We start from the raw sequence: 22,147 nt of genomic DNA on the forward strand, positions 1-22,147 counted from the left end.
TACCTAGCACTTATCGGAAGCGGATTATCGCGAGATAGGTACGCAAAACGATTGTCAGCAAAATCTAATACTTTGCGAGATTGAATTGATATTCTAGATTCCAACTAAAGTGTTGATTTTACAGTCACTTGTACAGGTCTCATTCGAAAGTACGTTTTTAAACTGATGAAGTAAAAATGGAACAAGTTCATTATCCAGATACAATTAAAATACACAACCACACTAAAATTTGTTTCAGATTCAACAACATAGTTATGTTAACGAATTCTAACTTTAAAAATGCAGTACCACTAAATGTGAAGTTAACTCTCATTCGCTCTAGTTCAAATTTTAGGTTTGTCGGCACTTCGGGTTATGGTCAACACTTATTGATCAATCTTTTATAATTTTGCACTGCCAATGAAAATTGAATACGAATGCGCACAGATGCGAAAAGGCTTTCATTAGCTGAACCTGCTGACAAGAATTAGCTTGCTTGCGAGTCGCATATATCAACACATCTGCTATTGATGTCGAAATTTTTCTACTTTACATGACATCATCATAGAAACGTTTTCGATTTCGAACATAATAAACAAAGTACAAAAATTTTCTATTACAAATGAATTCGATAAATAGTCTTGTTACACCCGTTCCCACGTCGATTCTTTTATCTAATAATAACGTTATTAGCGTCAGTTAGTAGAGCAGATATCGATTACATATCGCGTCATTCGAAGGTAAATTGGGTGCAGTAGGGCATCATTAGAGTCAAAAGTCAATCTCGTCGGAGAATCCTGAAATATTTACTGTCAACTTTCTCGCAGTATTTCGTACTGAATAATGTGTAACTCCACCCGACATTATGACCTCTGTGGTCAATCACGCAAGCTTTGATAAACACATAAGAAACTTCCCAAAGATATTGTTATGTCATTGAGAGTAAATAATTTCCAATGATTCGATTTTATTTTGTCGTAGACGGATTCAAATTTATTTGTATGACACAGCAATATAACATCAAAATGGCTCACTGCGGTTTACGCAGAAATATGCATATGACATACGAAATTTTCCAACTTGACTATATCCATCAAACCTGAAAACAAAACATTCGAAAAACGTATGTAATTCACAGTACCGACGATGTCTAATCCCAAAACAGGTTATTAGAATCATTGGAAAAAAAATCTGAGCTAACATACAGGTGCGCAGCATTACATAAATAACCAACGTAAAAAAAGTCAAAAAGTGACTTGCGCAATTTGTTTTTTAGCAAGACGATGAGCTACTTTCTCCTCGGAACGATTTATAATTGAGTCCTCGATTCTCTCAAGTAAGAGATATTCTCAATCAGTTCACTCTGTAAATGCGTTTTCTCGACCACGGTGGACATTTATGGCATCGTTATCTGCATTGATCTCGGAATTATAGTAACTTGCAGCTTACGTCTAACGGTGCCTTTTGTTACGATAATGGAAATTAGTGGAAGAGTGAGATTACGGGTTATTATCAATGTTATAGAATTTTTATTTTGGATTAACGAATACATTTCCAAATCGCTTTCCATCACATATGATTGATTAAATGAATAACTATTGAATACCAGTCAATATGACACATTTTTTACGATATGTGAACGAATGTTTTTGGTACGAATATTTGGCAACGTGGCACACTTCACCCAAAGAAGGGTTATCGATTGAAACGAAACCTCATCAGATGGCATCCTCCACTTCCCACAAGGACATTGCCTGGCTAAACACTTACGATCTGAGGATTATTGAGCATTCCGGATCTGCAGGCTTTCAGATATCGTAAAGAAAAATATAAATAGCAAGGATTGAGCCGGCAAATGACCCATTCCATTCTAGAACTCGACGAGTGCATCTGAACACTGAGCCTCCCTACCGAAGCAAAAATGAAACTGTGGATCTTTCTTGCCCTCATTGGGTTGTCTGCCGCTGCTCGTGAGTTTAGTTATTTCGTTTTATTATTCAAAAACACTTTCCAAGTCCCAATAAACTCATTTATTTTATATATATATATTCTAGCATCCCGCAAGTTTATTGTCAAAAAAGTATACGATGAGGTTGCTGGATGCTGGGTTGCAGATAAAATTGTGACCGACCCTGATGAGATTGCCGCAATTATGGCAGAACGCGGAGACAGTATCACTCGTGTCGACGGGAAAACACTTGCAGAAACTAAAGTAAGCATGTTGCTAATATTTGATCCAGTTAAAATGTTAGGCACGTAGCCATCGCTACTTGAAGAGGTGAAATAAAGTAGTTACTAAGCTCAATCACAGATACTAAACAAAAACTAAAATTCAAAACTAGCATCCAAATTATTAGTCAAATTGAGAAAATAATATGGTTTTTCAGTCCCTTGCCAATTCACTGACAATCATCGATGTTCCCTAACTCCTGTTTGATCTATATTTTCTATAGGTTGGAGATGTCGTCAACGGAGAACCTATTCCTTGCAATATTGCAGAATTGAAAGGACCAGCAATAAGTCTACCAAAAGCTAAGATCAATGCACCAAGCCAAACAAAGAAGGTCATTAGAAAACCATGCTTCAGAGGATACGGTCCGCATTTTGATTTTTTTCGGCTTAATCACTATTTTGTGTAATGATATATTTTTTTCAACTACTTAATATTTACTTACTTACAGCTCCCGTCACCTTGAAAGTAGATGGCGTAAGCTGGAGATGTACTCATGTCGGAAGAAGCCAGAGGTAGGTACCCGATTTCTATCTTCAATTACTGTTATAATTACCTTTCCAATGAACATAATCGCATCCCAACTAAAATTATTTCTGCATCTTACACTGTAATATTATATGCCCGATTCCTGAACTAAAACCAATCTCTTTGTTCGGTCGGTTCGGTTAATGACTATCTAAACTGCCAAACTTGGAAATGACATGTCCAGACTAGAACTCAAACTCCAAGCAAAAAAGCCCACTCGGACATAGACCTCTGGTTTTATAAATCTATACGCTCTTGTCTGTGTCTGAAGCAAAAAATTGTGTATATTTAGAGTAGCACCATGCTTGCCTAATGGTCGTGTTCTCAACCGTGCCTGTGAAAAGAGTATCACCCCATGTGCAGCTCCCGAAATTGTGATTGTTGACGAACCCTGTATCGCAAAAGTAACCAAAAAAGTTGTTGCACCATGTGAAACAAAAGTCGTTGTACCATGTGAAACAAAAGTTGTTGTACCATGTGAAACCAAAGTTGTTGTACCGTGTGAAACCAAAGTCATCGAGAGAAAAATCGTGGCTCCTTGCCTAGACTTTAAACTTCCAGAGGTAAGTTGGAGACCAAAAGGGTAAATATTTCTATATTCATTGTCACATAACAAATATCGTCTTTTAATATGGGTAATTTATTCTGTATTCATGAGTTTCATGATCTTTATTTACAATTCAGGTCAAAGTATCAGCAAGTGCTGGCGCGGGAGCGACTGCCTCTGTGGGTGACCACAGCGTCTCTGCTTCGGCCAACGTGAAATTGCCCGAAGTTGATTTGAGCAAAATGGCAACTGGATGTGGTGGCAAATTCTCAGCCAGCTTCAAGTCGTCCGCTTCGGCTTCAGCTTCTGCACAATCATCAAGTTCTTTCTCCTCATCATCATCGAGCTCTGTCTCCACCTCCACCAAGGTTTAAACATTTTCATAAATATTTTAAAACTTCAAACCGCAGTTAAAGTTCATATGCACAAATTTTCAAGAACTAACTAGAATTCATATATTAAGCATGTTGCCAGTTTCTAGTAGAACATACTATCTAAAGAATACAGAAGTTTTTTTTGTTCATTTTGTGTTATTATTTATTGTGCTATCGACAGCTCATCGTTCAAAATCATACTGAAATAGTTAAATAAATAATAGGGTATTCTAACACCACATGAGGGCATATTAACAATATGCTACATAAACATAAGCTACTTTGATTGTTATTAATTATCTTTAGAGAATATGTACATTAATTTTAATGTTTCAATTACAACTTTTTGCAGTAAATCTGCGATGGAGAAGAATTAAAGTAGAGTAGAGTTATGGTATGTATATAATTAGTATTTGAAATTTATCAAATTAAAGAAATCAAATTCTGACATCAGAAATCAGGTTTATATAAGTTTGAATTGACAAATATATCATGAATTCTCACTTCATGTTTATCATAACATCAATTCATGCTTTAAATATTTTTTTTTTTCGAATTAATATTTTAAAAATTTCCTTCTTTTGTTTCAGGGTGCACCATGGATATCGAAAAACTGTAGGAAGAAAAATTAAAAAAACCTGCACTTTCGTTTTTAATATTGTCATTATTTGCGCGAATTTCTTTTTCACAATTTTATTCTTTGATTGTGTATTGTTTGTCCTGTTTTGTTTGCCAGAGTGCGCAATCAGTATTGTAACGTTATAGCGATTTAAAACATTTTTCAATAATACGTGTTTAAACCGGGAACAGCGTTTAACTAGCAATGGCCCTGGATTAATCATGTATGCTATGAAGTGTTGTTTCTGATACGTTTTCGTTATGAAATCGAAAAATCTTTTTCTATTACTTTTGTCTATTGTGTTGTTTTCTAAAGTGTTTCGTTCAATTTTCAATAAACTCGTGTCTTGCATTTGGCTTGTTAATCTTTGTCGGACAAAATAGTCTTGAAGACAAGTTTTTTCAAGTAATAAATTCAAAAAGCGAACCAAACAAAAAACAGACCAAATTTAACGCCTTGTCGCAGTTCAGATGAAATCCTGGTAGAACAAAAAGTTTTGCTTTGTGATAGGAGGTCGTTACAAAAACTCCGGGTACTATTAAACTCAACAAAAATCCGGATTTTTATTAACGTTAATTGTTTCACTAAAATCCCGTATGCGTCAGATAAAATATGGTAAACGTACTATATATGTTACATCCTACAATATTCTTTTCAGTAGCACCGGGCTCTTATATGCAAGTTATTTTTCCCATCCAGTAGCATGGAAAATTACAGTTTAACTTTATTGTACAGATTATATTAGATAGTCCGTAACCTGGTTAGAGTGAAGATATCCCCCAATAAAACAGGCTTACAAGGAGCAAAGATGATGAACTGAGTAAAATGAATGGGGAGCTTGGGTGGTAAATTACTATTTAATATTTGAAATATCCGAATGGTAAGCATACGAACATTTATAGTATCTTTAACTTTGAGTGATAAACCATTCATATATTCTTACGTTGTTTACATGCATTTTATTTTTCACGAAGACTGAAATGCTTCCAGTTAGATAACTTTAGCTATCAAAGCCAAACTAATTTCAGATGTTGAGACCTGATCGTCGTGAATAGCAGGATCTACAAGTAGTCAAATTTTTAGCAAGGATTTGTAAAAATAAAACACATTTATTTAAAAAATGATCCAATAATTTGATATTGCGTTACAAATGGATATTAGTCAAACGGCACCACAAATACTTTCTCACACAACTTATTTTGTACCTACATAAAAACTGCGAATTACCCCAACGACACGTGTGCTCATTACGTTTAAACGCAGATCTATGTTATAATAAATCATATTTCTTACCATGGCTAAAGACTGCACACATAGCTTTCTACGAACAATAATACTGAATATATATATATCAGGTATAACCTAATCCCGAGCATTATTTTAGTAACCGAGAATTTATATATTAAACGTCACTGCCGAGGCTATTCAATTTTGTCATTTCTAACATGGTGATCAACTCTACTATGAACTTTTATTCTCAAGTTCACTTCTTACATGGGTTTCAATTCCACGAAGAACTTCTATATGGTTTTCAATAAATATAGCGCGGAGAATTGAAATATTGATTCGATTTACGTTTTGCATAATTGATGCAACATTGACTTTTGTTGAAATAAAAAGCAGTGTAAATGTATTCATCGGCAACAGCATTGATTTTTATGTGATATACATCATTTTCAAATAGTATCACAGTAACCAGCTACAGATGTGCACAGATATGTTATGTTGATGCTAGAACTCGAGACTTCAAACCTGTAAATAAAAACATCAGTCTATCAAATCACTAAATACCAGGACAGGATGGTGGCGATTATGGTGGACAAAGTTGAGAATTCTCACTTGGAATTTCTCAAATTGTTTTCAATATTCCTCCACTAACGGCAGACCTTTGATGAATTAATGCCCCCCCCCCCCAAAAAAAAAACAAAAAAAAAAACGTTGAATACAAACCAAAATTAGCCATTTACCTTCATTAAAATTTGTAAAATTACTCTAAATACAAACAATTTTTTTTGCAATTTATATTATTTAATTCAAGAGTCTTGCTGCACACTTACACAAATATATTTCTGTAACGTTTCGTCTGACTTCTTCAGACAGAAGACTTCGTCAGTCTGACCTTGGTCAAACGAAACGTTACAAAAATATATTTGTGTAAGTGTGCAGCAAGACTCTTGAATTAAACAGAATAGTTATTTTCACTCTTGCTATAGCATCCTTGCGTTATACGCATACGTATACACCTGCGCAAAGGCATTGAGAACGGAAAGGTAGTTAGTTTCACGTAACCCCAACGGTTAGCTACATTATAATAATAGCAAAGGAAGAAACCGATCGAACTTGGGCAGCCTTTCGTTTTTCGGAAAATTCAAAATTCTAGAATTCGACGTTCCAAGCCTGTTGGGCGCCTTTTCTGGCCTTATATGGAAAAAAAATTATATACAGCAATCAAATCAATCATGCGTATTTAAGTTAAATGTCCTTGGTGAACCCATGAAAACACGACGAACAAGATTAGAACTGTCAAAATATAAAATATTTTGAGCGAAAATGCTATTTGCTTCGGGGAGGGAGCCTGGGGCAAACAAAAACAGCAGGTGGGATAAGTTTGTAGTGTTTACCGTGCGTGGGAAAATATTTATTTAGTTGGCTGTCCTCATAATTTTAGACTTATCATCCTATTTTGAAAGCGTGCCAAGTGGCAAGTGTAACTTTAGGCATCCTCCAAACCAGGATACAATTGATTTTTCAGGCTAAATGCCACTTGGGCAATGTCCTGGTAAGGATAGGCTTCAAATTTGAAAATGAATAATATGTCATTTCAAATAATAAAGTACTTCAGTGTTTCAGATTACAATTTTTGTAACCTCAAATTATTGAAGTATTAGATTAGTTTCGCGTGACCTTCGTAGGGCAGTGGATTATTCTAGTTGATGGGGTTCGTAACAATCCTCTTCTAGGCTTATAAGTACTCATTCACCATGCCAAATGTGCAAAAATGACACTTAAATCTGTTGGATTGTGAAAGTAAGTGTTTCTGTAATCCAGAAAAGTGGTTACTTTGGCAGCTGGTTCAGCTATGCAAACTTTGGAAAATGGTGAGCTGATGCAAATATTCGTAACCCAGATATTTCTGGCTTCGAATATTGACTAGTAAATGAATATAAAGAGAATACTTGTAGCCACGTCATTGGGGTGTGTGGCGTTTAGAAATAAAGTATCTGACGCTCATACTTGTTGTTTTTGGATAATATTGCATTTGTCTTAAACTACTGGTGTTAGTGATTTGAAATTTTCAATCGCATGAGGCCTATTATCCTCATATTTTAAAATTTGCTCAACTGATTAAGTTCCAAATTCAGCAGTTTTGAAAATAATTACCTTACCACACTAGTTTTTCATTAATCTATTTCTGCGATTAGTGCTCAAGGAACGTTGACAACAACGCTACATCAGTGTTCAAATGCTCCGATCTCTGGTTTGAAGTTCATTGAACACGAAGTGTTTGCCGGAATGTCGTTGTTGGTGTTTTGGGGGTCATTTTGAACTCGTGAAACTAATGGGCCATCGATTTCAAATTTTTAATGCCTACAGGTGGTTGAAACTTTTGGATTAATCTTTATTGCTTCAGGATTTTTCTGATCTCTATTGAACCTAATATTTCACCCACAATCAAAAAGATTGCTGTTTCATTCTACACCATGGGAACACTTTTGCTTTAAAAAATATGGGAACGTTTTATTGTTGAACACTTTTTATTCACGCTTGCTCGCCGACTTCACAGCAAACTCTGTGATCATCTACAGATAAAGCTATAACGGTATATTTTTAACATTACAGTATCAAATTACCGAGCTTTTTAAAGGGTACATGAACTCAATTTACTATACCAAGTACACGTGCCAGGCAATTCTTTTTATTTATTCTTCGAAATTCCATGCATCAAATTTTTTTTAAACAAAAGATATTGAGTATTCATTTAAACATCATATAAATCAGCGGTCCATAACTGATTGTTGTGAACTGATTCAGCTATACTACAGTTGGTAAACGCTCTATGATGAACTGAAAAGATGAGTGTACAAACTGTTCATCGTTCAACATACGTACTTGCCAAAACACTTCAATGGAGCGAAAAAGGCAGTGTCGTTCGCATCCGCCTTCTAGTTAATATAAAACCCAATGATTGGATCTGACAAGCCACTATCGTCAGCATTCGTGGATTTCATCTGTATCTTCGACCAAGGATCCGACATCATGCGCGCTTTCATCGTTATTGCCCTACTGATAGGGGCAGTTTCAGCCTTTGACTTTCAGCTGCCCGGTACGTTTCATATTAGCTAACTATATTAAACTGAAATTAATAGGAAAATTTTTGTTGAAGACCAATAACCTTGTGTATATATATATAAGCTAAACAGAATAAACGTATAAAACAAACCTATTAAACGTTTTGACCATAACATATATATTTATTATTACAGATGTAAACGTGAAAGCGAAGGCCTCCGTTTCATCGTCAGCATCCGCTTCAGCGAGTGCCTCAACAGGTTTAGGCACAAGTGCTAGCGTCAAAGTCGCAACACCAGAATTAAAATTTGAAAAGTCAATTTCACTTCAACCATGCGCAGATGTAGTTGCAGCACCAGGAGTCAAGAAAAGTTTCTCCAGCAGTTTCTCTGCCAAATCCAGTGCATCCGCTAGCGCCAGCGCATCATCCAAATCTAGCTCATCATTCAACTTCAGATCAAACCGACGACCATGCGTAAGACGCCAATTCAAACCAAGACCCTGCGTCACCAGGAGCAGCGTACAAATCAGAAGTCCATGTGTAACACGCGTCTCTGGCCCATGCACCTACAGTCGCCCATGCATACGTGCTGGATGTGTCCGTGCTCCATGCGCCCGTAGAAGACGCACATTCTTCCGCACTGCAAGAAAACCCGGATCCGGGCCAAGACAAGCACCAACATGCTTCAGACCAACTGCTGATCTTTTGCAAGGTATGTCATTTTACACCATACCAAACATCTTGAATATTTAATCAAGTTATTGAACGCAACTGCGCTTCGTTATCAGTAGAATCGAAAGAATACGGCGTACATTATTTTATTTTTAATCCACAATCTCGTAGAAGGATTGGTAAAGTATCCTACATAGTATTAATATGCTTTGAATCTACAGGTAAGGACTTATGCGTCCAAATGCTTACGGTACGAGGAATGAAATGGAAGTGTGAACCAATCGAACAAAAGATCCCAAACGAAGTTTCAGTGTAAGTCAGACTGGAATGTTATATAATGATTTCATTGAAGTCTTCAAGTGATTCTTAAATATTGTCATGCGTTCCCCTTCATGTGCGTTTTGCACAATAACAACGAGGCATAAATAATCCTCCAATAGTATCCGGAATTTTTTCTGAATGGGTCACTGAAAATCGCAACCAAAAAATAGCTAATGTTGTCGAAAGCAGGATTCTGTAAGAAGCGCTAATAAAATAAAAATTTTAGCTTGCCAGATCCCTGTCCTGAGCTCCCAGCGGCCCGCATCATCGAACGTGCATGCGATAAAGTAGTCGAGTAAAGAACTTGCCACAACGAAGGCAAATTTCATAGAGTAGAGGTGAGTTTTACTTGTTATTCGGTGTCTTTGATATTTATTTTAATCTAACGAGTATATTTTCATTCACAGATCTTGGTGCCAACTATCTGTGGTGACTAGACAAAAAAATATAAAAATATTTGCAAGACACGTGTTTACCTTTTTCTGCTTCTCCATTTTAATATACCTCCAAAACATATATGTTTTTTGTTAAATGTTTCTTTCTATGTTAACACTTTCTCTACACCTTTCGCGCATTTGTGACAATATTTTATTTTTATTGAAATACAAAAATGAAGTGCAATCCATTTAATTGTCTCATCTTTTTATTATTATTGCTGCAATTTCGATAGCGGATGAAGCTCAAGTGATACTAGCTAATTGCAAATTTCGCAGTCATATGAAAATTTTGGCAACCAGTATTCGCGAATATTTAGCGTGTAACAGCAGCTTCCGTTGCGGCGTTGCCGCTTACTCGGCACTGGGCAAGACTTGTGCTCTGCTCAGGCATTGTCAGGTAGCGGTGTCTCCAAAATGTCGAGTCCCAATTTTGAGAAAATATTAGCTGATATCGGGTGGGCTTTCTACAAATGATCCCAATATTGATATTTCAGTATTTGGATGTCGGTTCTTGGCTAGTCAGACCGCACCCACCACCTATCCTACCATAACATAATGCAATATAATTACGAGAGACCAATTCTCAAATTTATGAATACGGAAGTCAAGTTACTACTTCAAGTTAAGCCTAACATAGAGGAAATAGCCCAGTTTCAATGCCGTTGTGTCAGATTCTATCGTTTCATAAACAAATATCCATTACCCTCTTTGCGCTTGCTATAGTAAAATACGCCGCGTTTTAGTGAAGAAATACAAACTTTAATAATTCATCAGACGTTAGGAAACATCGGGCGTTATTCGACTTGTCAACAATAGGAGGCAAAATCGCTTATGTTGTCATTGTCACTGTATTTCTTTTTCGTTGTCGTGCTCATGTTTTCCAATATGCATTTTCCTGAATTGGTGTGCTTAAATTCCAATGTCCAAGAAATGCTGTTTGCGGATTCAAACACCCTAAGATAAGATGTTTGTGGATAAACTAATAATAATTGTGAACCCAAAGTTTTTTGTCAGAGTGATATATATTATTTAAGTAAAGTTCTATGGAATATTACAGAAAGCCAAAAAAATTTTTCTTTTTCTTTTATATCAGTCCACACTTATATTCAGAAACCAGCAGTTCAAAGATAGAGAAAACTTGTATTGTACTTTATAACTCCTAGACATCTATGGTGCCATATTGAAAATAATAGGCAGTATCGAAACCTTCACCTACTAATGGCTATTATAAAATAAAAATTAAAAACGTACTCACAGACAGCTTATAAAAATATACTACTCTACAAACTAAAATAGAAAAAAATAATGAAACTTTGTATAAAAAGGTAAAGTAAACTTTTAGAATATAACATGTCAAGCGGATATATTAAAAAGCAATTGATGAAAAAATATTTATCTACCTAACCCCAGCTTAAGTGAGGCCCAAGAGAACGTACCGTCAATGTGAGTGCCATTTGTAATAGATGCTCGGCCTATCAAATTTTGGTTGCTAAGGTACGAATGTCAACACTGTTAAAGTAACTCCTATCAGGTATTCCATTACAAATATTATTAAGAGGGTGATACATGAAAATGCATACTTCTCGAAATGAGTTTTGAGTAAGTATTATCTGGGCAAGAGGTCGCAGTTGGACCCATTATTAACCCATATTATAAGTTTTACAGTTAATGTTATTTCATACTCTCGAATGCTGAGTTGAATATTTGGACATAAAACATATGAACATACAACAGCAATAATTTCACATAGGAGAAACGAAGCCTTTTTTATTTGCAAGTTTAAAAAAAAGGGCCTTGCTGATAATAGCTAATTACTGGGGCAGGGGTGTGCAACCTGCATCCCGCGGGCCAAATGCGGCCCACAGGGAAAATTTTGCAACCAATGGAGAAGTGACAATTACGAATGGTATGCCGTGCGCGAAACGAGTTTTTAATTTAGTGTGTGCGAGTCATCCTAATCCCTTTGTGTCGCAAAGCCTATACCTGCGCTTGTGCAAAACGAACATCGCATGTCATAAGATCAATAGCCAAAATTTTTGTGGCTGCAACTACTAGAAACTCTATGTTAAATAATGGCGCGGCCCGCGGTTTCAATCAGTTATTTGTATCTGACCGTCCTGTATTAAAGGTTGCACACCCCTGATCTAAGGTAACAAATAGTGAACAAAAATCCGCCTAATTCAAATTGATATCTAATTTTCTGCGTGCTCATATATTCAAATTCAATAAAATAAGTAACTACATCACATTGTGCAAGAGACACCACTGCTCATATGTAAAAATGAATTCTTTCTGACATCACTCCCGTCATGGTAGTTCATAGCTGTGTATATTAATCAATCAACTAAAATATTTTACAAAGGTTTTTGAGAATGAAGGGGATACAGCTTTGTCTCTAGATTGATGCTCTTCCGATACAAAGGTATTATGTGCGGAATTGATCATTTTTGTGATCAGAATAATAAAAGTCTAACAACATCCGATATGCGGCAATGATTCAATTCATTGAATTGATGTTCTTTTCTGACAGTATTTATCTTTTGCTGAACAAAATCCATAAAGACTTGGAAGTTTTGTATTTTCACCTGTAACGATTACCTCCACTTCCTCTGAAAAAAACAAAAACAATTAGTCAGAATATTATTCTTAAAAGATATGATAACTATTAGTAAGGACTTATTGGTCAATACATCTTACTGGCACACACTTTGATATGGTACAATCAAACAATTCCTTCAGCATTTGGTTTGATTTTAGCAGACATTCTAGTGGCCATATTAGTCGTGTTTGATCATTTTTTGTTCTGTCTCTTTCTTTCTTGTTTTATCCAAAATTATCAAACTCTGTTTCTATTGAGTTCAAATCACCAGGCTAATTAACTGAAGCAGTGATTGAGGTATTTACACAAAAGCTGATGTACAATTCATCGACATAGATGAGTGGTTTTTAATCAGGGTTTCCGCGCACCCTAGCATTCCACACCCATGAATACACAGGTAATCTTGGGTAAAGTGAAGGATCAAAAACTAAGGCCAAAATTGTTCTTTAATTACACCAACCCTTGTGGTATATGTCCATACAAATTCTAAATGATCTTTCATATATATTTTTGTTAAATATGGTATGAATTGATTTGAGAAAAAGTGCTTTTCTCCTCATATATTGAACAAATTCAACACTTTAAAATTCTCAATAGTTAAAAGACGATAATATCCCTTATAGGGCTCATAAATTAGTTTGTTTTCAAAGTTCATTATTCCAACTGGCAGTACAGTACAGAACAGTAACTAAGAATTGCCATACACTCACCTGTTATTAGATTGTGTTGGATATGTTTTAGTGCCATTATGATTTGAAGAGTGGTTATGTTGTTGTTGCTGATATTTAACACCAGCTAATTGACTATATATACTTCCTTGTGGTATTGCAGTATGATAAGCACGATGATCTTTTGAGCCATGCTTTCTTGTACCTAGAAATAAAATAAACGTTACACAGTGTAACAGACTCTCAAATTGAAAAATCTTGGCATCAAATGCCATTCAGTTTAATAATCGTTAAAAGTTTGAAATTTTAGAAATGTATCTGAAAAATTGAGTTATCATGATTCTATAAATTTTCTTAAACTTCTGACCTTGTGAACTTTAACCCTAATTGAATTAATAAATCAGACAATCTCGTCACTCCGAAGAGTTCGAACTACGATTCGGGCAGTGATAATATAAAATAGACAAAACCACCATTATTTTGACATGACGTGTGTAATCTGGTATTTACAGTCTTTGTTTTGAGAAAAATATACCAAAATTTATTATTCCTCAAGTTAGTATGCAAACATATAAGAAAATTACATGTCTGAAAGAGCCTTATCCTCAGTTTTCACTATATTTATTATAACCAAGTCAATTGGCTCGAGTAGATTAACAAGTACTCGCAACCTGCATTTTTTTGCAGGCGACCACAAGACATGTCCATGTTACCCACATAATTTTATATTAACAATAGTAATAAAGTGCAGTAGTTACCTCTATGGTCGTGGTCATCATAATGACCAGAATATGGAATTGTGTGTCTGTCATTGGTAACTGGCATGTGTGTTACTTTGATTGGTCCAGCTCTGTTATGTGGTGTAATACCAGGTAGAATTGTCTCCATGTTGGATGGGTTAGGCTGAAACAATGAACAATACTTAATACAAAATCTTGTGTTTCGTCAAAAATGAACAAATCTTGTGGAATTTTAGAGATTTCAATATTTGCACTTTTTCAGGCAGTTATTTTTTGTCCATTATATGAGTCACTAGTTTTAAAATACACCCAGATTTCATATTTTTTCATGAGAGTTGAGCACATAATATGGCTCACTAATGAAAATAATGCCAAATTATGTGTTTTGTGATGATCAAAATAATTGGAATATGGAAATCGGCATTCAATAGTTCAGTTTTTCCCAATACTGAAAATGCACCTTGTACGAACAGAATATAAAAAATAGCCTAAAAACTGCATTCCTGAGTGAGGGAAAGCACAAAAAACCAATATTGGTTATTGCGCAATGACACCTGTGATCAGGTCTAACAGTAATTAATACAGAAGTAGAAAAAAAAGTAGAACATTACATATCGAAAAGATAACGTCAAAGTGCCTGATCCGTGATATAAAAAAATCACAAGAATGGGAATGGCATAGCAGAGACATTTGAGCAATAAAATATTATTGAAACAAGTATGTGGTAAACAAAAACATTTCAATATCTATCAAATCTATATTATCAATTACCGTAGTATAATAATAGAGTATGCTACAAATCAAAAATTAAAAAAATTCAAAATAACTGCTACAGGTCATAATGTGTATTTTGTGTTCCCAACCATATGAAGGTTCGCAGCTGAACAAGATAAGAGTAAATTCTTATTCTTGTTAAAAACTATAAGCTTTTCTATAAGCAAATCAGACTACCTGTTGGTCCATAAAATACAATTCAGCTTTTGTTCTTTCCTCTGGAGTAACAGGAATTCCATCTATGGATTGTAAGTTAGGTTGTTGAAAAACGAGCATCGGTCTGTGTAAAAGACGTCTTGAAACCGCGTTTCCAATCACAGATAGTTCAATCAAATTTGGAAGGCTCTCCATTTTCTCAAGTTCCATCATATCCTAGAAAATGAATTGAAAATGAAGCCAATTTTATGGATGTTTCTCTGACCACCGATTTCCTTGTCTATTTCCGTAGCAAAGACCAATCAGCAACAAGTCAATAATGACGTAACAATTGCATTTTGTGGAGCCGCTCAGATACTTCTTTCACTCAGACAGATATTCAAGTATGCTTGTAAATATTGCCTTGTTTAGATAGTATTTGTCAGTTTTTAGTTGTGTTTTCAAAAATTGAACATATTTTTTTTTCTGATTAGGCAATCAATTCAAAATATTTAAAACAAAAAAATTCTGAGGAATAATTATAGACTACAGACTATTCAGATAATAGACATCCATAGTATTTTGTTATAATAAATATATCATCAAATTATGGTATTAAATTAAAAAAAAAAAATTCAGGATAAGTTCAAAATAACAGGAAGTACGTAAATGAATTCACCTGTATTCTATTCATTCCTAAATATAATCTCTGTAAGTTTTCCAAATGATGTAGATTTCCAAGGTCCCGGATTCTATTTTCCTCAATATGAAGTTCCTAAAAATGTCGGAAAAGGAAGAAGCGTTATTCATTAATGTCAACATTATTCAATCATAGAAAAGACTTTACGGTATATGCTATATTCAGAATAAATTGTCTCTCATTTCCAAGACTTCCAATAAAACTTACCTGCAGATTCCATTGATTTGCAAATGAATTTTCTCCGATGACTTTAACTTTATTACGATCTAATACTAGTTCTCGTAATTCATGTAAACCTTCAAGTCCTTCTATTTTGCTGATTTCATTCCCTTAAAAAATAAAGTTTTTAAAAAAATTTATCTATCATTTCCGGCCACATTTTTTCTGGTCTCTAAATCTGCCTAATATGATAAAAATTGCAAATTATGATTGAGCTCTTAAGCTACTAGTTAACTATATATACAAATTCACCATTCTTATAGGTACAATGGATGTTATAGCTTAGCTTGTTACCAATCAGTGGATGCTACCTTGATCATTGACTTCCTTGTTTACTTTCGTAACATTGGCAAATCAACAGGATGCCAATGGTGAAGTAACAATTGCAATTTTAGCCCCGCTGCTCAGACACTTTTTTCCCTTAGACAGATTTTCAGGAATGGGGATAAGCATTAGCTTGTTTTCATGGATTTGCTAGCGATTTGTCAGTTTTTAGTTGTATTTTCGAAACTCAGGTAAAAATTGAATAACTCAATGACCCCTACATTTTATGACAAGTTTTGATTTAGTTGCAGTAATCGAAAATTAGTTCCGAAACTCCGATATACTGGACAAAGATTTACTACATGGTAGGCGGTTGAATATCTTAAATCAAATGATGGTTTAAAACATGCAAACCAGTTTGTAAGTGCCAACTCACGAAACCAGTCTCAAAATAAGCATTGGAAATTTACCAAATAGTAAAGTATTAAAAGGATTTTCCTGGGGTCAAAGGTAGGGAAAATATCCATTACAAATGTTAAACTAAACATATCAGAGAAAAGTTTTATGATATAGGATATAATTTACATATTCCTCCCAGGGGAGAGGAAAGCCAATAAGACGACTTAATGATATGGCGAACCACGGCCTCTCACTTGGATACCAGTCAATGTCAGGTATGGGATTAGTTAGCCAGTTATTTATCCCAGATGCATGGACTTGATGAAGTGGTGACTGGTGACACTTATTTCACTTCTGACGGGAAAAAAACTTAACCGAATAGAGATGCAGTGGGCTGTTCAGAGTCATTGTGATATACAATTCAATAAAATTTTATTATATATATAAAAGAACCAGAAGACTAGGGAGATTTTCACAATTACCTTGTAAAAACAATGCTTTTAGGTTGACCAGTCTTCCAAGTTGCAATCCACCCATGTTATTTATTTTGTTATATCCAAGATGTAAAACTTCGAGACTTTCCATGACTGGACTCAGTCGTTCGGGTGACAACAATTCCGTAGCTACTTGATGGCTGACGGAATATTGGGAACGAATCTGAGAACATATAGGAAATGTACATTTTAGACGACGGTATGTTGCATTGTGCTAAGCGTCAAGAATAAGCTCGCCACTGCACCCCTGATCACCTATGTCGCTAAGTGGGATCACCTATGTCGCTAAGTGGGTTAGCAGGTTAAAATCCTGCAAGGGATAATTATGTGTGATAGGATTGCTGGACTCCTCACCGCCGTAGGGTGGCTCACATAACCGCTACTCGATTACAGCTTCCTCCACCATCAAGTTCATGCATGTGAAACAAATAACAGGCTAACTAATCCCATACCTGACATGAACTGGTAACCAAATGAGAAGCCATAGTTTGACATATGATTAAGCCGTCTTATGGGCTTTCTGCTCCCAGAGATTAATATGAAAATCTTATCCCGCTATCGTAACAAACGACGTTATATCTGGTTGTCAGTTGTTCTCATACATTTTAAAATTTCATTAATCTTGCGAAAATTACAGTGACTTGTTTCATGGTTAGAGTTGTATTTCACCTGTTGTTTAAGATTCTTTGGTCTCTGTACGATGCATTCAATGTGGTTATGATTCAAACAAAGAACTCGCAAATGTCTCAAATTGATCAAACCACTGAACGATGTTAGACTGTTGTTTTCAACATTGACACTGTGAAGTATATAATACAACAAAGTTAGTAATACCGTACACTGAGAAAATTGAAAAAATGATAAGATTTTCAGGTATTTAAAGTCTTCTGATAAAATGATGTCAATCAAACTTATTGATTGACTATAGTACAATAATAGCTTTCAATTCTGATGCTAAAATGTAGGAATTTTGGAAATTTAAGAAGTTCAAAATTTTACCCCGACCACATCACTTGTGGAAACTGCTAACTGACTCTAACCTAATGACCATTTTATGAAACTTTCATTAGAGCAAAGTCTAGTTTTGTGAGGTATAGCAACTTGGCAAATATATAGAAGCTTGTAATGCACTAGATCAGGGGTGTCCAAAGTGCGGACCGCGGGCCAAATGCGGCCCGCAAGGGAAAATTGTGTGGCCCGCGGAGGCAACTTAATAGCAATTTGAAGAATTTTAATATTAGAGGATAAAATAGCTAAATGAGTTTTAGTTCCAGCCTATCAGTTGATGATGTCTAAATCGAACCTAGAATAAGATTTGACAGCAAATTATTTAGAAATGAAACTTGGCACATTTTACTGAAAACTTCTCAATCAAGTTACTTCCCACATTTGAAAAAGTCATGGCTTCAAATATGGCACTTTTCGGTAATCTATTTTTGTTCTAAAATGGGCGTCGCATCGAATTGGTAGCACTTCCATTTAAGCAAATTTGGATAAAAGTAGTCGGGAAAAGAATCCAGCAGAAAATTTCTCACTGAATTCGTTTAAATTGGGTGCAACAATATATATCTTTAAATTACAGTTCTAAGAACCTAACGCGTTTTAACTCATCATTTCTGTAAGGACCATGAGATCAATAACAAAAAGACACCATTTTGTGCCTGCAACTAATAGAAAGCCTGTGTGAAATGTAGGTGTGGCCCGCGGTTTAACCTGGTTATGGATATTTGGCCCGCCTGTGAAAAAGGTTGCACACCCCTGCCTTAGATACAGGGTGTCCAGAAAGTTTCGCCCGATTGTAAAGTCTTTATTATCAAATGTTATTTTTTTTAATTTCAAAAAAGATTTATAGTCAACCTGTTTCTAATTGGAAGTTATAGATGTTGAATGTTGTAGTCCGCATTTATTATACAACAAAATTTATTCAAATTTGCAATTGGTAATGCTATGAAATCGGGCGGAACTTTTTGGACACCCTGTATATACCATAATAATGATGGTGATTTCTGTATAAAGTTCTTTCATGTTTCATACATGTTATTCGATATCCTTGAAAATGTGGTAAGGAATTACTGTGGTATAAAATGATTGCATAGTTCTCTTTTATTACTACTTTCATTTTCAATTTCCAAATATTTGATTGTGAGCATGTTGAAACTTCTGGTAAGTTTTGCTTACTTTCCAGGCCTTTAAATAATGTGTGCTATATGCAGAGGTCAAAATAAACTTGTTTTATGTTCTAGACTAATTTAAAACAAGATTTTGGTCTATTTTGTATAAAAATCATTCTGAAAGAAAACTTCAGTTCGTTCATGCATGCTCGTGCCAGATACCAGTTAGTAGCACAAATGGAAAAACTTTATTGAATGATGGGCAGTTTGTCAGATTATCTAATAATTTATATTTCCTCCATTGTTCTATATTTATTTATTCAAGATCTGTGATAAATTTGATGAAATATACAAAATTGTTTCATTTTGTAGAGTAAGTAAAATGATTCCATTTGAGGTATAATGCAACAAACCTTCGTAAGTTTTTAAATGCGTCACCGTTACCAAGATCAACTGTTCTTATTGAACAATGAGGAAAATCAAGTTCTCGAACTTCTGTGAAATTTGCATGTCCAAGTCGTTCAGCAACAAAATCAGTAGTTAATCTGGAAATAGAATGACATACATAGGAAAGAACAAAATCGAATAATATACTCTCTGAATATATTTTAAAACACAATTTAAAAAATAACAGCTGAATACAAAACTAAAAACACTAAAGATGGAAACTGAACTGGAACACTAAATTGTGGAAACGAATTTCTAAAAGTTTAATCTCAGTAAACTAACGGATGCCAATATTATACATTAAAATGATAATTATGCAAATGAGGATATTCCAAAATATTCAATTTAATTTAAACATCCTGAGATATCAAAAAAAGTCATTTCAAGAGATGAACACTCTCGCATAACTGAGGTTGGTCAATAAATTCATCATTTCATTATGATTAAAAATAATTTTCAACAAGGCCAGAATTGGCACTGGAGTCGTAGCTTGGTACGTTTTTATTGATATCAGAGCCGATGTCGTATTTTTAAATTCCTCAAAGTCAGAAGTCGAGTCAAATTTTGAATTATCTGACTTCCGATGGTGATAATGGGAATCGAAATTTCATACAAATATTTAAAAACCATTAAGTTGACCAAGTATTCTCAACAGAAAAATTAGGGCTAACATAAATTTTTTGTTATCAAAATTTGGTTTTCTCAGAATGTGGAGCTACAGTTAAAGTCAAAATTTCTGTCTACGCGAAGACAACAGGCAAAGTCATTCTACAAACAAGTTGGAGTTAGAATCAGGTGTGAATTTCCTCTGACTCCAAAGCACTGATAAAAATATAATATATGTGACACATTGAGTAAAAGTGATTGATCATTTGGTATGAAACAGACTTAAAAATTAGAAAAAATAAAAGGGAGATATCTTCTCACCTGCCACCAAAAGCATCTTTTGCAGCACTTTCTTCTGTAGTTTCAATAGCACTTCCATCTAATGCTTTCAAGTTTGGTAAGTGATAAATCACAAACAATCTGTAATTATCTGATTGAACGACAGGATTCCCATAAACATCAAGAATCATAAGGTTCACCAAGGCCTGTAAAAAGTAGCAAGAAACAAGATTTTTTTGTCGAAATGTAGAATTTTCCGAAGAGTCGGACCCAAATTCGAAATTTTCAAATTTGATCAATTTTTTTTGTTCATATAATAAAGACAGACATGCCAAAGAACAACAAAATATCAGTAAGACATTCTAGTAAGTCCACTTCCAGTTCAAAAAAATGGCATTTTTATAAATATTATTCCATACCTTAACATTGAAGATTTCCCTGACATTTACAATTCTGTTATTTCCAAGATAAAGTTCAACGAGAGAATGCTGTTCATGCAATCCTTTCAAAGAAGTTAGCCTAAAACAAATATGTAAATTTAAGGTAAATTTCAAAGTCATTACAATCATGCATGTATATCCTTTATATATTCGAATAATTTAACATTTTAGAATTTTAAATTTATTTCAGTTTTGATACTTTAAATTAGCCACACATACTGCTCGAAAAATATCGTTACTTTTGTAAAAGTTGCTACTTATGCAGATACTTGTTTGAAGTAAAAGTGTAAGGAAAATTAAGATGACAAAAATAATGATTTTTGTGCACAAGAAGAAATATTTCTTATAGAATAATATTCTTATAAATTCATTACATCTTTTTTTCCAATTTCCTTATAACAATTTTTTATGCTTCTACAAGAATAAGAATTCAAATTTTTATCTTGTGAGAGAATTCATCTATCTTCTCGAACATAATCACAAGATTTTAGCCTGCGTCTTACATAAGGAATGTGGGGGTTGACAAACAAAATTCCATGTGCCAACTGTATTAGGGAAAAAACTAATGATTTTGCCAAAAAGTGGGATAGAATCTACCTGTTATTTTCCAGAGACAAAAACTGTAAACTTGTTAATTTTTCCAAGCCACTGTTTTCCAGTGATATCAGGTAATTACTTGACAAATCAAGGTGACGTAAATTTGTTAGTTTCGATAAACCTAAAAATTATAAAAAAAATGAGTGAATCTATTATATTGTTGAATACTGGTATATGGACACAAAAATGTTATCATCAGTGTACGTTAGTTGGACCTCTTTGCTGTCTTTTTAAAATTAATAAAGGAGAAACAAATAAAGGTAATATAATATAGGACAATGGTTCTTGAAGTTTCATGTACCATTGCCACTTTACAGCACCTCTATATACACCATCAATATTGTCTCCTGCCAAAATGTAAAACTACAAATAAATTTATGACCCATCAGTATAATAAGTATACTCTAAATCAGGGGTTCCCAAACCAGGGGTCGCGACCCCAAATTGGGTCGGAGTGATAAGTAGGTAGGGTCGCAAACAGGTCATGGGGTCACTGAGGTATGATAGAGGAAGGATGTACAAATCATCTAAGATTTGACAAACCATGTTATATTTAGCAGTTTGTAGCATGGCTTACTGTAAAACAGGCCCATAAGCATCGCTCTATGTTTATGCTATAGATAGAAAATGTACGTGCTTATTGTGACATCACTGTTTGGTTTTAGCTTATTTTACCT

The 22,147-nt window shown here is 34.6% G+C and overlaps 3 protein-coding genes across 4 annotated transcripts in view; 2 read left to right on the forward strand and 1 right to left on the reverse strand.

Moving 5' to 3' along the window:
• The first annotated feature begins 761 nt into the window (after positions 1-761).
• LOC120348361 (uncharacterized) lies at positions 762-4,628 on the forward strand. The gene is made up of 8 exons (XM_039418480.2): positions 762-1,949; positions 2,034-2,191; positions 2,433-2,574; positions 2,661-2,724; positions 3,030-3,300; positions 3,422-3,652; positions 4,011-4,052; positions 4,249-4,628. Exons 1-7 carry the CDS (start codon positions 1,901-1,903, stop codon positions 4,011-4,013), a joined length of 918 nt encoding a protein of 305 aa, XP_039274414.2. The 5' UTR covers positions 762-1,900; the 3' UTR covers positions 4,014-4,052; positions 4,249-4,628.
• A 3,565-nt stretch (positions 4,629-8,193) lies between these two features.
• LOC120345973 (uncharacterized) lies at positions 8,194-10,320 on the forward strand. Its single transcript, XM_039415597.2, has 5 exons — positions 8,194-8,601; positions 8,762-9,280; positions 9,462-9,552; positions 9,788-9,899; positions 9,969-10,320. Exons 1-4 carry the CDS (start codon positions 8,460-8,462, stop codon positions 9,858-9,860), a joined length of 825 nt encoding a protein of 274 aa, XP_039271531.2. The 5' UTR covers positions 8,194-8,459; the 3' UTR covers positions 9,861-9,899; positions 9,969-10,320.
• Positions 10,321-10,973: 653 nt separating this feature from the next.
• The window catches only part of LOC120345956 (leucine-rich repeat-containing protein 9-like), a 32,628-nt gene continuing 21,454 nt past the window's right edge, over positions 10,974-22,147 (reverse strand). Inside the window, exons 26-37 of one of the 2 annotated variants that reach the window (XM_078111381.1) lie at positions 21,471-21,591; positions 20,853-20,952; positions 20,476-20,639; positions 19,515-19,646; positions 17,660-17,789; positions 16,979-17,153; positions 15,822-15,943; positions 15,594-15,689; positions 14,957-15,151; positions 14,024-14,168; positions 13,308-13,470; positions 10,974-12,607 (exon numbers count right to left, since the gene is read on the reverse strand). In XM_078111381.1, the coding sequence (XP_077967507.1) occupies positions 12,580-12,607; positions 13,308-13,470; positions 14,024-14,168; positions 14,957-15,151; positions 15,594-15,689; positions 15,822-15,943; positions 16,979-17,153; positions 17,660-17,789; positions 19,515-19,646; positions 20,476-20,639; positions 20,853-20,952; positions 21,471-21,591 (1,571 nt within the window). In that variant the 3' untranslated portion in view covers positions 10,974-12,579. The remainder of the gene's footprint in view (positions 12,608-13,307; positions 13,471-14,023; positions 14,169-14,956; positions 15,152-15,593; positions 15,690-15,821; positions 15,944-16,978; positions 17,154-17,659; positions 17,790-19,514; positions 19,647-20,475; positions 20,640-20,852; positions 20,953-21,470; positions 21,592-22,147) is intronic. The other variant, XM_039415579.2, reaches the window with a different exon arrangement.

This window comes from Styela clava, chromosome 1, assembly GCF_964204865.1.
Source record: "Styela clava chromosome 1, kaStyClav1.hap1.2, whole genome shotgun sequence".
Classification (NCBI taxonomy): Eukaryota; Metazoa; Chordata; class Ascidiacea; order Stolidobranchia; family Styelidae; genus Styela; species Styela clava.

Excerpts from the sequence above, each read along its gene's own strand:
- LOC120348361 (XM_039418480.2), top strand. The coding sequence starts at position 1,901 with ATGAAACTGTGGATCTTTCTTGCCCTCATTGGGTTGTCTGCCGCTGCT. Across the intron at positions 2,192-2,432 it reads AAACACTTGCAGAAACTAAA|GTTGGAGATGTCGTCAACGG; the intron begins GTAAGCATGTTG and ends TATTTTCTATAG. Across the intron at positions 2,575-2,660 it reads ACCATGCTTCAGAGGATACG|CTCCCGTCACCTTGAAAGTA; the intron begins GTCCGCATTTTG and ends ACTTACTTACAG.
- LOC120345973 (XM_039415597.2), top strand. The coding sequence starts at position 8,460 with ATGATTGGATCTGACAAGCCACTATCGTCAGCATTCGTGGATTTCATC. Across the intron at positions 8,602-8,761 it reads CTTTGACTTTCAGCTGCCCG|ATGTAAACGTGAAAGCGAAG; the intron begins GTACGTTTCATA and ends TTATTATTACAG. Across the intron at positions 9,553-9,787 it reads ATCCCAAACGAAGTTTCAGT|CTTGCCAGATCCCTGTCCTG; the intron begins GTAAGTCAGACT and ends TAAAAATTTTAG.